This window comes from Plecotus auritus, assembly GCF_963455305.1.
Source record: "Plecotus auritus genome assembly, chromosome: 3".
In the NCBI taxonomy this organism is placed as follows: Eukaryota; Metazoa; Chordata; class Mammalia; order Chiroptera; family Vespertilionidae; genus Plecotus; species Plecotus auritus.
In genome coordinates, this window is record NC_137772.1 from 14,883,375 (window position 1) to 14,899,113 (window position 15,739).

Genomic DNA, 15,739 nt, shown 5'->3' on the forward strand with positions numbered 1-15,739 from the left:
CAGATCTATAGAAAAAAATGAATAGCATTAGGGTAAATTTAAAATACATAATTTTTCTCTCATTGCATCATAGCGGCCAGTTGTTCAGTCAACTGGATGTACCGGTTGCTTAGGCTTTTATATCTGTAACTAGAGGCCCGTTGCAGGAAGATTCCTGCAATAGGGCTTCCTGCGGCGGTCTGCTTCCCTCCATTCTCCCCCGCCCTGCCTGCTTCCCTCCCTTCTCCCCCACCCCAACTGCTTCCCTCCCTTCTCCGCTGCCCTGTCTGCTTCCCTCCCTTCTCCGCAGCCCCACTTGCTTGCTTCTCCGCAGCTTCGCTCCCTTCTGCAATGCTTGGCTTCCTTCTATGCTGTCTTCAGTCTTCGCTCTGCTCCTGGATATGCAAATAAACCACCATCTGGTTGGGTTAATTTGCATACTTGCTCCTGATTGGCTGATGGGCGTGCCGGAGTGATGGTTAACTTGCATATTACACTTTTATTAGGATAATGAAAGTGTAATATGCTAATTAGACCAGACGTCCTTCCGGACAACCATCAGGACAAAGCCAGGGGTGCGAGGAAAGCCTAGGTCCCGGGTGCCAGGGGAAGGAAGGCCTACCTTTGAACAAATGTCATGCATCGGGCCTCTAGTATAGATATAAAAGCCTAAGCGACCCTTATGTTGGGACAACCAGCCAGTAGCTACGATGTGCACTGACCACCAGGGGGCAGATGCTCAATGCAGGAGCTGCCCCCTGGTGGTCAGTGCGCTCCCACAGCCAACCCCCCATGGCCCCTCCCCCCCGGCAGGCCCCAATTGCTGGCCAGGCCGAGGGACCCCATCCATGCATGAATTCGTGCACCAGGCCTCTAGTATAGATATAAAACACCTTAACAATAGTACAAAGGGCAGTGAGTATATGAAACTTTCAAGGTGTTTATTTTTTATATGACTGAGTATAATATTTACTGTAAACATGTGATAAGATTAGGGGAAATCTTTTAATGAGAAGTTATTTGTTTACTCTATTTACATTCCATGTAATACTGATGCACTAGGTTTCAACTGACAATCTTTCTAGTTGTTATATTTTTTTGTTTCTGTGTTCCTCCTTTATTGTTTCCATTTGTTTGTTTGTTTTAGCTATGAAACAATTTATTATTTATAATCCCAATAAATATCAACAGCAAGTGCACCAAAATCTAGACATTAAGAAAAATACTGATTAGTTCAAAATTGACATACCTCTTGAAAATTATTTGTATTTGTGTGAAGTGAACTGCTCAATACTCACTTGAGAATGTGATAATGATCCCTGGTGCTTTTGTTTTTGTTTTTTTTAATTTTATTTATTTTAAAATGATTTTAAGTAATGTTACATGCAATAAACATTAACATTTCAAGAAAATCTTAAATATAATGTTATATGCAAAAAATATCTCGAGCAAAACAATTTTAAATGTTACATGAAATAAATGCCAATTATTAAAGAAAAACAATCTTAAATATAATATTACATGCAATAAACATTAATATTTCAAGAAAAAAAGGATTTTAAGTATAATAATATTACCAAAATCTTACTAACATAGGATATCACAGAAGTTGTAGGAAATATTAAAAATCTTGGCAAATAACAGGATTACTTCTATTCTAAAATACTTTTCCTCTGGCTCTGTTTTTGTTCATCAGTTTATGCTGTTCGTTATATTCCACAAATGAGATCATGTGATATTTATCTTTCTCCAATTGGTTTATTTTACTTAGCATGATGGCTCTCCAGTTCCATCCTTGCTGTTGTGAATGTTAAGAGTTCTTTCTTTTTTATAGCGGTGAAGTATTGCATTGTGTAGATGTACCACCATGTTTTTTTTTAATATTTTTATTGATTTCAGAGAAGAGAGAGGGAGATAGAGATAGAAATATCAATGATAAGAATCACTGATTGATTGCCTCCTGTACACCCCCCACTGGGGGTCAAGCCTGCAACCCAAGCATGTGCCCTTGACTGGAATCAAACCCGGGATCCTCCAGTCCACAGGCCGATGCTCTATCCACTGAGCCAAACTAGCTAGGGCTGTACCACTGTTTTTTAATCTACTCATCTGCTGATGGGCACTTAGCTATGTGTAAATTGTGTTGCTATGAACATAGGGGTGCATATATCCTTTCTGATTGGTGTTTCTGTTTTTTTGGAGGATATATTCCCAGAAGTGGGATTACTGAGTCAAATGGGAGTTCCATTTTTAACTTTTTGAGGAAATTCCATACTGTTTATCTCAGAGATTAAGAATTGTAAGTTTGTCAAATATTAATTGAGCATAGTGGTTTGGGTCAACTTCTGGGTTCTCTGTTCTATTCCATTGGTCTATATGTCTGTTCTTGTGCCAGTACCAGGCAGTTTTGAGAACAATGTCTTTGTAATACAGCTTGAAATCTGGTATTGTGATCCCTCCAACTTTGTTCTTTCTCAGGATTGCTGCACCTATTCGGGGTCTATGAATTTTTGGAGAGTTTGTTCTAGGTCTGAAATATTCCGTTGGTATCTTAATGGGGATTGCACTGAACCTATACATTGCTTTGGGTAATATGGACATTTTAATGATGTTGATTCTACCAATCCATGAACATGTTATATTCTTCCATTTGTTTAATGTCTTCCTCTAAATCTTTTTTCAATGTCCTGTAGTTTTCTGAGTACAGGTCTTTTAACTCCTTAGTTAAGTTTATTCCTAGGTATCTTAATTTTTTTGTTGCAATGGTAAATGGGATTATGCTTTTAGTTTCTCTTTCTGTGAGTTTGTTGTTGGTGTATAAAAAGGCCATAGATTTCTAGGTGTTAATTTTGTATCCTGCTACGTTGCCAAATTCATTTATTAAATGTAGTAGTTTTTTGATGGAGTCTTTGGGTTTTCTATGTACAATATCATGTCATCTGCGAATAATGAAAGTTTTCTTTTCCAATTTTATTTTTTCTTCTTAACTATTATGCAATAGAAGCCCCCCCTCTTTTCTTTTAAAATACTAAATATTTTGACATATAACATAAAAATTTAAGGCATACATGTTAATTTGATACATTTGTATATTGTAATATAATTGCCATTTAGTGACAATTAGTACCTCTATTACATTATATAATTATCTTTAAGGTTAGAATAATTAAGTTTGATACTCTTAGCAAGTATAATATTATCTATATTCGATGTACTGTGCATTAGATCTCTAATTAGAGTACCTGTTTGTAAGTCTGTGTCTTTAAACAATAGTTGTCTTAACCTCCATTGCCTCCATCCCCTGGTAACCAGCATTTTATTGTTCTAACACATTTAGTTTTCTTAGATTTCACTTGTAAGTGATATCATGAAGTACTCGTCTTTCTGTGTGTCTGACTTACCCCATTGCACATACCGGTTACCTGCGGGTGTCTCATATATGGCCTTTATTTTGCTAAAGTTTGTTCTGAGTAAAGTTAGTCAGCTGAGGTTTTTTATCATGAAAGGATGTTGTTGTATTATTTTCTGCACCTACTGATATGAGCATGAAATTTTTTTATTTCATTTTAGTAATATTATATATTACACTTATTGATTTTCATATGTTAAGCCATGCTTGCATCCCAGGGACAAATCTTACTTGGTGGGTGGTGTACAATCCTTTGTATGTGTTCTTGAATTTGGTTTGCTAATATTTTGTTGAGAACTTTTGCATCTATATACATCGGGATACTGGTCTACTAGTATACTTGTCTTGTGGTGCCCTATATGGTTTTGGTAGCAGGGTAATGGTGGCCTCCTAGAATGAGTTTGGAAGTGTTCCTTACTCCTCAGTTTTGGAAGAATTTGAGAAACTGGTGTTAACTCTTCTTTAAAGGTTTCGTAGAATTCTCCAGTGAAGCTATCTGGTCCTGGAAATCTGTGTTGGGAGATTTTTGATTATAGATTCAGTATCTTTACTCATTATCAGTCTGTTCAGAACGATCTTTCTATTTCTTCCTGTTTTGGTCTTGATAGGGTGTGTGTTTCTAGCCATGTATCCACTTCTAGGTTATGTGGCATAGAATGGTTCACAGATTGTCTTATGATCCTCCTTATATCTGCAGGATCAGTTGATCTTCTGGTTGTTGTTTTTTTGTTAGTCTAGATAAAGGTTTGGCAATTTTGTTTGTTTTCTTAAAAAAATCTTAGTTTCTTTGATCTTTTCAATTGTTTTTCTGGTTTATATTTCATTTATTCCTGCTTTGATCTCTATGAACCCCTTCTGAAAGGAAAGCTCATATCCATAAATACATATATAAAGAAATGCAAAACTTGGTAAACCTTTGTACATATAACCCTAAAACAGGAATTTTAAAGCAAAGAGATGCCTAGAAACAGGCTGTGCACAACCCCCAAGTAAAATATCTTATTAGAAAGCAGGAGGGTCAGAAAATAAGTATGATCTCATCCTCAGACTGTTTCCTGCAAAAGTACTGAGAAATGAGCTGTGAACCTACTTTAAACTTGGTGGTTAAAATGAAGATATAAGAATTAAACTAAAATGGCTTTAAACTCACCAACCCTCCCTCTTTTATTTGAAAATACTTTTGAAACTTAAGATCTTTGATTATTGAGAATTATTGGGCTTAAGTTCCATAGTATCAAAGGAAACAAAAGTTTTGAATTAAAAAAAAAGAGTCTATGTAATACTTATCATTTGAGAAAAATAATTCACATTTGTAACAAACATTTATAGATGAAGGATTAATTTTTAAACATAGGAAAAAGTTAGATGCTCATTTGTCAGAGTTGATGTGTAGAGCTTCCTTCATTGGGTGGAAGGTTGAATAATTAAGGAATGCCCCTAGAAATCTGGGAGATTCTATGTCTAACTCTTGGATAACGATGCTTTTCTACCATTAAAATTATGGCTGGAGCCAAATTGGCACAACATTAAAAGAGTATATGAGATGTCAGTATATAGTGGATAAACTGTAATGTTTCTGAGACTTGTTCTATTGTTCTGAGATTAATGCCTACACACACACACAGACTATTATTTTGCACATTTGTATTAACATTGTAGCAATATATAAGGTACTTCAACCACTTGTTGGCTGCACAGTTTCTCTGCTGAGCCTGCCAATCATTATCTTATTGCTTAAAAAGTCAAAACACTGACATCCCACATAAACTAGAAGGTGCTATTTGTGTAAATTATACATAATAACCAAAGGCACTGGGCTTCCTACTCAACTAATAACAAATGCATTTGTACTGCATTATAATTCATTCTCAATTGCACATGATGTTAGGTTCACTGTTGCTCCTAGGAAGAGAATCACCATTGCCAATTTAAAGATGGATGAGAACAGATGTTGAAAAATATATTAGCACATTACAGAAGACTTAAAGGGATCTAAATCTAAAATTATCTTCAACTTGCATCCATCATTAATTTTCTCCTATGTTTTTGTCTTCAATATAACACATTAAAATAAACATTTTTCTCTATCACAGATTGAAAATAAATGCAGAATCAAAGGCTCTTTCATGATAAATGGAAAACAAATGTTTTCACAAATGAAAAGCAAATGTGATCTTTATAATTATATATATATATATATATATATATATATATATATATATATATAGCTAGTATAGCCTTTGCCTTTCATATTAGCACTTTTACTTTCAACTGATATTATCTATGCCATCTTCTTCAGATCTCAGACTTCAAGGACATGGGGAATCAGGGGACAGGTCAGAGTTTGTCTAGTTGGCAGTAAAGCCAATACAATACCTCATGTGTCCTGTACCCACTGGCACACAGACTGTAGCTTGGTGAATTCAGGTAAGGTTCAAGATTCTTAGCAAGGCATGCGTACATTTCCATTACCCAGCCATATCTCCTCTTCACAATTTGTGATTATTCTCTCTCATGTTATGTTTCTGTACCTGTTGTGCCTCCTACTGGAATATTCTCCCTCTGTTATTCCCCGACAGGGAGACTTCTTTGGCTACTGCAGCAAAATGGACCCAACAGTCAGTTGAACTACCTGGACATCCAGGTGCTCTCTGCTTTCTTGCTGTGTCCGAGCACTGAGTTTAGCACTGGCCACTGCAGGATAATTCTTTTTCTATATGTTTACTTTCTTGTAAATAGCAAATATCTTATTTGCATCAGGTACTGAAACATAACTGAACGAAAAATAAAGAAAAATAAATTTTTACTGGGAAAACAAAGGATTATATAAATTCTTCTTGGTTCACATATCTGTATTAAAATGCCATAATATTTCTTATACTTTTTATATAGTTTTCTTTCATAGACTACTTGGGATTATTCTTTTTTCTTCCCTAAATAAGAAACAGAGAAAATAAAACACTACTAATAGGGAAAAAAACATTATTTGTAGTAAATATAAGTGTATAACCTATGACATCAAACAACTCCATCTGTTCTTCCTTAATTTTTTTCCAACAAATTTTGTATATAGCCATTGCATCTAATCATCTGGCTTACTAACTTAGGAGGAAAAACACAAAAGGCAGAAATGGTCTCTACAGATTTTTTTCCCATAAGGGAAAAAATATACACAAAAATTGCAAGAGAAAAATATATAGTGTTAAAAAATTAACAGACTACCAAATAAAAGTAAAATCACAAATTATTACATAATGGCTTCTTCAACTTTTACTGATAATTTTAGTAAGTCTACCATTTTAAAAGAAATGTTCTTTTTCATAAATATCTATGAAATAAAGCAATAAATAATTACTGGTAACATAAAGAGAACAGGGACTTCTAATTCTTTTAGGTATTCCTGTTAAACTCTATATGGAAGACTTCACACTGCTTATGAAATTTCTTTGCATCCTAAACTCAGCTTCATGTCAATGAGCCATGAAATGAAACCTTGGAGAATTCCTGCATATAATGGAGATTTCATTTCTTTTGTGAAGTACTCCTGGTGTGTTTAATAGACTAGCTGCTTTGAATAAAGTGTGCTGCTAAAATGCTACATCAAGGATTGAAACAGGGCAGAAAAAAATGTATATATATATATATATAAATAAATCAGAGCTAAAAAGTGACCTGCAACAAATATTTTTTCTTATCATTGTACTTGAACACAAAGGTATTTTGCTTCATAAACATACAATTAAGAGACGAAGTAAGAGGAAGTATGGCCTTGCCCACATGTTTAGATATGGAGATGTTCCTATAAACATGTTTGCAAATATTTCATTTTCTCACTAAAAGCCCTTCTGATATGCAGAAAGGATTAATATCTTACCATATTAACGTTGGAACACAGAAAACTGTAGTTACTGATGAAAATCACAAAATTTGAGAATGTTTACTAAAACGTAGGTATTTCCAAGTCCAATCTAAGAGGCAAAGTACTACACACACAAACATACTCATCTTAGTCATTTCTTAAATTTGAAGCCATAAAAGATAGGGGTAATTAAATAAATGCAAACAAGAAATGGACTGCAGATATGCACAATTCCTTGTATGCGCCAAGTATGTGTGGTCACGTGTGGGCGGCATAAAAAGGCTGAGAACGGGTGCGAGGAAGAAGAGGGCCAGTGCGGCTCAGTGAGCTTTGGGAAGACAGTGGAATATGAAATGGAGTCATCATCTTTCTCCTCCAGCTTCCTTTCCAAAGTCAAAACGTCGCACGACTCGCACAAACCTCAGTGTTACCCCAAAATACAGCTGTGTGCCTAAAAAGTAACTCCCCACTCAGAGAATATTCAGTATGTCTTAAATTAAATACTTGAACTTCCTTCCTCCGTATGCTGCTATCTTCTTCTTGACCCTTCTCCCTCCAAATCCCAAGCTGGGCAGAATTACCTGATTCAAAACAACGGGGCTGGTATGTTCCAAAAAGAGATTTCTAACTGTCCGACGTCTCCCTCTTCTGACTGATCATAATATTTAAGGGGACCAGTACTAAAATAATGTTTTTCATCTTGCTTTTTACATTATAGGATGCTCCTCCCCCACCATTAAGATCCTATGGGAAAAACCATACAAGTTTCACAAATAACTTCTAGCCAGAGATAACCGAGGCAGAGCAAAAGCTCTACTTTAACATCCATTACTCAGAAAAAAGGGAAAATTAGAGTCTGTTAATGATTCAGAATGAAAACCAAAATTATAATAGGAAACAATTAGCACAGAAATCAGAAAAGTACACATAGCAAATTTAAAATATGTCTTTTACAAGTCTCGGTACTTATTACCAGGAGAGAATTAATTTGGCAGCACATAGTTTTGTCTTTTTCAATCATCAGTACTTTAAAGGATACTCAGAACCAGAATAATGTGGGACTCGGCCACGAACTGGGCCTGGCTGCTTCCATGAATGTAGCTCTAGAAAAACAAGACAAAGAAACAAATGTTACAATCTGTGGAATTAGGGATTTTTTTGTATGTTGTAGTTTTACACCATGAAGATAATGGAAAAATCTATGAACTAAGCTCCATTTGGAGTTTTTGTTGGCTGAAATGATTATTTGTTAACTAGAAATAATAGATGGAAGTGTTGGTGGCTGATATTACTGTAAGCTATAGGCAGCAACTTAATATCAATGTGAACTTATATCTTATTCAAAGGTTTACCACAAACATACACACAATGTAATAGCAAAAGTTATAAATTAGAGCAAGTTAAGTTTACTAAGTTTACTGAGTCCATTAAAATAAGTCAATAATTATCAAATATTAAGTCACTCTTTTCTACATTATCAAAATAAGAAGGTAGCTTTATAAGTGCATTCATTTCATTAGAACATTTTAATTGATTTTTAAAATATTAAAACTGTTTTACCTCATTGAGAAATGTATAGTTTTCCATACTTAGTAAGAACTGTATTAGTTGATATCAGTAGATTACAGAAAATCTGACAAAAACCATCTAGGATATTTTGCTTTTAAAAATCTGACTTCTACATTATTTCAGCTGTTAATTTCTCATGAAAATTGGTTGCTTGGCAGTTGTCTTAAATAAAAATACTTGTCTAGGTTTTCTGTTCATAAAAAATATTCGAGAGAAAAAAACTCACAATATAAAATTAATATCCTCAATTTTACATTACATATGAAGAGTAATTGTATCATTCGAGAAGAACCACTTTAGTCCTCTCAAAATTTTCCTTTGTTTTTATTTTGACAATACATATGGCTGAAAGCATTATGCTTCACTGGAGAGAGTATTTCTGGAAGTATGGAACAGAGTGCGGAATCTCAGAGGGAGGGCGGGAAAAAGTGAGTGGTTGGGAGGTAATCAACCAAAGACCCTGTATGCATACTAGTATATGCATAACCCATGGACAGGCTGAAGGCCTGGGGCTAGGGAGGGGATCAATGGGGGGAAAGGGGAGACATATGTAATACTTACAACAATAAAGAATTATTTTTAAAAAAAGAAAAAGAAAAAAGTGAATAAAGAATACTATTTTAGGCTAAAAAAAAAAGAAAAAGAAATTATTGCTTCTTGTCCTTAACCCTAAACACATCACCAAATGTCTCAGATATTCAATAGCCCCTCATTTATAGAATTGGGAACAAAATTAGATGATTCCTACTATCTCTTTGAAGTATATAAAGTCTTCTTTTTTTTTTTTTTAATTCTATCTTGGTATTTTCATGTAAAGGCTGTTCTTTATACTCTGATCTAAACTATCTTTGCTTCCATCTCAAGTTTCTCAATAATTTCATAGTGCAACTGCCTCATCCAAAGGGATATTTAGATGTATAAGCACAGCTTCAAGCAAACTGGTTAAAAGATAGTCGTTCCTTGGCCATTCGCATTATAATTCCTGAGGAATCCTATCATATGTTTTCTTCTGACTCTATATAGGATGCCACTCTATATGGAGATAAGCACAGTTTTGAAAGTCATACACTAGCTAATCATTTAAGACTTTCAACATTAGTAATGAATGACACTAATGTATCAAAACAAATACGGTAAGCTATGCTGGACAGCAATTTATTTCTGGTTGGAAACTAAGACCCTCAAAACTAAGAAACAAAGGTTTTATTCTAATAATTCTATCAGCAAGAATAATAGTAAGTAGAATTGTACCAAGTACTACTAATAGTAATATCTACCAGTTATCCAGCACTCATTTTATGTCAGACACTTAAAAGTTTTCATGCAATATCTCATTTAATTCTACTAATTCTACAAGGTAGGCATTTTTATTACAGCCATGTTATATACAGATAAGGTAACTGAGGTTTAAGAGAAACTTGCCCAAGTTTTCACATCTAGTGTGTGTAAATGCTGGAATTTGAACGTAGGTCTCTGATTTCAGATTCTGAGATCTTATTAATTATGCTACCTTGTTATTTACTGGATGCTTCATATATGTTATCCCATTTTATCTTCATAACTAGAGAGTCCCAGTGCATGAATTTGTGCACCAGTGGGGTCCCTCGGCCTGGTCTGCAGGATCGGGCCGAAACTGGCTCTCCGACATCCCCCAAGGGGTCCCATATTGCGAGAGGGCACAGGCCAGACCAAGGAACCCCACTGGTGCACAATTGGGGCCGGGGAGGAACGTGGGAGGTTGGCCAGCTGGGAAGGGACCGCAGAGGGCTCTAGGGCATGTCCGGTCTGTCTCGCTCAGTCCCAATCTGCCGGACTCCAGCAGCAAGCTAACCTATCGGTTGGAGCGCCTGCCCCTTGGTGATCACATCATAGCGACTGGTTGACCAGTCGACTGTCTGCCCCTGGTGGTCAGTGCAATTCATAGTGAGCGGCTGAGAAGCCTTAGCATATCATTAGCATATTATACTTTGATTGGTTGAACGGTCAACCAGACACTTAGCATATTAGGCTTTTATTATATAGGATAACCATATAAAATAAATATCATCATGTCATCTTCCAAATAAGGAAACTGGGATTTAGAAAAATTAACTTGCTTAAGATTGCATGACTAGTAATTGGTGGAATTTGGACTGAAATCTGTGTTTAATTCCAAAGTTCATACCTTTTCCACCATAAATTAATGACATCAAAAGACAAGAAGGCAATCAAGTGAAACATTTTATAAAAGCTTTATCTGGCAATCACATAATTAAACAATGATCATCAAAGTAATTAAAGTCAACATTTGTATGACTGAAATATTTGAACATAACAATACTGGATATTATACCTAGATTTATATAATGACTAGAAGGTAGTTTGCCTATATTAGAATCACCAATTTATAGAAGCAAGAACTTGAGATAATTTTCTAGGTGAGGGATTTCAAAACTTTTTTAAGTAATAGAATCTTCTCTGGTCAAAGTTATCAACAGACTTCCACTTCCAAATTCTATGGTCGTACCTCATTCTGACTGGACTTGATCTGGTAAGTCTGCTGCATGGGGTCCCTCCCCTTTTTTGTAATACTTCCTTCCCTTGACTTCCAGGATGCCGCTCTAGATTCTCCTACTTTACTGGCTCCTCTCCCCCAGGCACTTTGGCTGTTCCCTTTCATCATTCTCACTCTAAATTCTGGAGTAACTAAGAGCTGCAGAGACTTAAGCCATTTCTCTATATCCAGCCTTCCCAGGTGTTCTCCTCCAGTCCCATGACTTGACCGATCGTTTCTACAGTGATGATTCCTCCATTTCTATCCCCAGCCCAGTCCTTCAGACTTGCATATGGTCTGGTATATATTCAGCTCTGCTTGGTAATCTAATAGTCATTAATAGACTCTACTTTGAAGTGTAAAGCTAAAATGGTCAAAACAAACTTTTGATATGTCCACCCACCTTTCAATCCCAGAAACATCAACTTGCTTTTTCCACTTATTTAGGCCAAAATATCGAAATTGTTCTTGTCTGCTCTCTCCTCTCTTCCTTTACATATTGCCAATCATTGAGAAAAAAATGTTAATTCTATGTTCAAATTCCATTCCAAATCCAGCCACCTGTTACCACTTCCAGGAGCCTGAGGGTTAGGCCAGCCTCACCATCTGGCCCGAGCAGTCATCTCTTCCTTACATCATTGCAATAACCTCCTTTGTTCTTTCTGCCTCTACCCCACAGTCTAATTGTTAGGTTAATCCTATTAAAACTAATCAGATTCTATTTTTACTATCATTACCCTACCAGAACCCTTCAATTCTTCCCCAAATGTGTGAGAAAAATATATCATTAAATATATATATATATATATATATTTGCTTCAAGACACAATAGTAGAGAACCTACATTTTTCTAGCTATTTTAAAAATACAGCTAGATTAAAACATTCACACTTGGTCCTTACAGACCTGTTTCATGCTAACAAATCTACGACCATTGTGGCTTATTTCTGGTATGCATGTGGCAGTACAGAGTAAAGGCTTGCAAAGAATCCTGAGTCTACTGCCTGCTAGTTGTGTAATCATGAACAAATTTCTTAGAATCAATGATCTCATCCTTAATAGGAATAAGAAGATATTCCTCAAAATATTATCCTAAAAATCAAGTAAGACAAAGTCATGTTAAGTAATCAGCACAATACCTGTTTTGTGTTTTTTTTCTATAGTGAGTAATGAAAAATAACCAAGAATAAATTATTTTAAAGTCTGTTCCAAATAAGCTATTTCTATTTTCTAAACATTAGACGAGGATGCTTAAATGCCATTCAGAAATTCATTTTATTTTAACTGGTGAATATAGTGTGTTAAACTGGTATTTTGTAAAGATGATACTCAGGAATCTGTACTAACATTTGACTGTTGTCCATCTTCTTCAGTTATCAAAATCACATTAATACCAGATACTCAAAAGACTTCAGGCTTAAATAAAGTAGAATTCATTTAATACATTTCTATTGGACAATTATTACATCTCAGCACTGATTTAGCAATGGAGATCCAGCATAACAAAACACAGAAAAAAAAAACAAAACTCCAAAATACTATATTCTCACAAGTTTATACATCCAAACTGTGAGAACACAATTTGTCTATCAAAGTGAAACAAAGAGATTATTGGGACATACTAAAAGCCATGAGCAAACACAAGAATAAAAGGGCAATAAACATTCCAGAGGCCTTACGTGTTGACCTTAGGAAGTTACCTTTCATTCAGGGGCCACCTACTGCAATGGCTTAATCTAATTAAGTTTTAACCGAGGTCTACAATTTTAAGCTGCTATAAAAATTTGTATTTAACTGATGCATGCCTTTTGAAGTAATATGTAAAGCAATGAAATCCCTTTACAGCTTGAGCATGATGTTTATTTATATTCTTTTTCCCTCTGATTTTTACTAATTCAGATAAGGGGGATATTGGTAAAACGGTAATTTAATCCTAAGTACATATATATTTAACTTGATCTTATAACCACAGTGCATTTGCAGATCAGATGACTTGTCAAGAAGAACATTTGCATGTCCTTTGATATTGGATGCATATCTATTTTTCCATGGAGACAAATGGTTTGACAAACCATTAATATAAATGTTCTTTATTTGTTCTGTCCAATGAACACTTCATAGAGCATACGGATCAAAATAAAATAAAAGAATGATTAATAAATAGTACTTTTATCAGAAAGTTCATTACCACAACTTACTAAAAAGCCAGTTTTATACAGAAGAAATATTAGATGACTTGAAGTTTGCAGAGCTAATATAAATAATATATATGAAAAATACACCTAATTTCAAGTGACCTCCTTGAAAATAAATTAGTATATTTTGTTTACTACAATGGTCCTAACGCCTTTTACATAATGGTATCAGAAAAAGAAGTGGAAATGAACCAAAATATAGTACATGTCAGAAGATAAAAGAAACCTCATTCCTTTTATTCCTTAATTCTTGGAAGGTAAAATTGTCGTCATTATGCTCTGCTTTTTCAGTGTTAAGTGTGTGGGCAGTGAGTCATCAGTAAGGAGCCCTGTTATGCACTGGATGTTCTAAAAGATGCATGGCCGGCGTCGCCCACTGGGCTGCTGCCAGAGCACACGGAGCTTGAGAGGCAGGAGTCCTGGCTGCTGGCGCTGGTGCTGTGCATGCAGTGTGAGAAACTGGTGGTAATCTTGGTCCGTTCAAGCACTGGAGCCTACGTCTCCCAATGTGTGAAATAAAAACTTGAGATCGATTTTCACCAAGAAAACAGGGTCGTATAGCAGTTTATAAAATGGATTTTAATCAAAATGTCTGCCTATCCTGGATCTGCCACAAGTATGACCTGGAACAAGATTACTCTGTGCCTCAAACTGTTCAACCAAATAACGGAATAAACAAAATGTGAAAAATGACTTAGATAATACAGGTAAAAAACTTTGTATCAGGCTAAAAACCCAAAAACAGTCAGTCAGTGTTATCTATTATTAGTCACTTGACTCACAGACAAGCATAATGTCCTCTGGTTTATGACTCTCGTTAATCAAAAATAGTAGATATGTCTGGGTTAAATTCTCCTGCCAGTGAATAATTGTTTTTAAACTTCTTATTCAAGTCTCTTACATACCAAACTAATATTAACATTATCATCTATGGAGCAAAAGCAAGATACAAACAGCCAATCTGTTTGATAAACCCTAATAAAGACTTTTAGTTAAATGGGCTTTCAAGTAAAATCAAATAGTACCAGAAGCAGAGTACAAAATGCTGTTCAGTGATACATATATTAGTATATAAGCCAGGAAATAACACTTTTGAAGACAATGATATATAGGACTCAAATTAGTTCTTATTTCTTCCTTTTTCACTAACAAAATATATATATGCATCTATTTGCTTTGGTATAAGTTTCTTAAATAAAAGTGTGTTTAAGCCAATCCTAGAGAGATGTAAGTGATCTTGATCATTTTGAAAGCTGTAAAGTAATTTTAAAATTACTTCTGACACCAAGAAAATGGCAAACGGATAAAACAAGGATTAGATATTGTGGGTGTTACGTAAATGACAATTTGTCTAAGTCCAAGATCAAATCCACAAAAGTGGATTTTTAGGTCCTTTTTCATTTTAAAATACATGGTTACAAATGAACCAAGAACTGGTCAATATACATTTTCTTTCTCTGTTCTTACATACATCATGAAAAATTACCAGTGTAAACTCTTTTAGCCTCTTCATCCTTTTTCTTTCTTTCTTTATTTTTTTTTTTTTACTGCCTCCCAGTACAAGGACAACAGACACTTGACATTTAAGAAAATCTTTTAAGTATAATCTCTCAACTATCTAGCATATGATGCTTGTTGCAATAGTGGGAAAAAGGAAACATGATAATTTACTATAAATATAAAAACAATACAGAACGCAAATCTTGTATTTTCTTTGACAGCACTTCCTAAGGAGACAAAAGGGTTGCCCCACTGCTTTTAAATAAATTTATGTCTTTAAAGTTAATCTTGGCTGTTTAAGATTTGCCAGCAGAAAAGCCACTGGTTTCTTCAAAGCCTATGTAAAATGAGGAATCCACTTTTTAAAATTATTAATATTACTTTATTATCATTTAGTAGCCCTCATAATATATTTCTCTTAGAAACTTACTTTCATCACTAGCCAGTTATCACATTTAAGGAAAAATTAATTCCTCAGGACCTTAGCCTCCAGATTTCTAAACAAAGAGCACTAGATTTAAAATACAGCTTTACAGCATTATATGAAAAGTAATCTGTCTATATACAGGTAGGCTTGTATATTCACCACTGTGGTGAATCTAAATGTTAATGAACACAGACACGTCGGTAGATAAAAAAGAGAAGCAGGAATGCAAAGTTAAATGTGCACAGTCAATATCTTCCCATCATTTACA

At 34.9% G+C, this 15,739-nt stretch overlaps 1 protein-coding gene across 1 annotated transcript in view; it reads right to left on the bottom strand.

Moving 5' to 3' along the window:
* TUSC3 (tumor suppressor candidate 3) overlaps positions 1-15,739 on the bottom strand; it is a 123,170-nt gene that overhangs the window by 12,273 nt on the left and 95,158 nt on the right. The window contains exon 7 of the mRNA XM_080662383.1: positions 8,287-8,350. Within this exon, the coding sequence (XP_080518509.1) occupies positions 8,287-8,350 (64 nt within the window). The remainder of the gene's footprint in view (positions 1-8,286; positions 8,351-15,739) is intronic.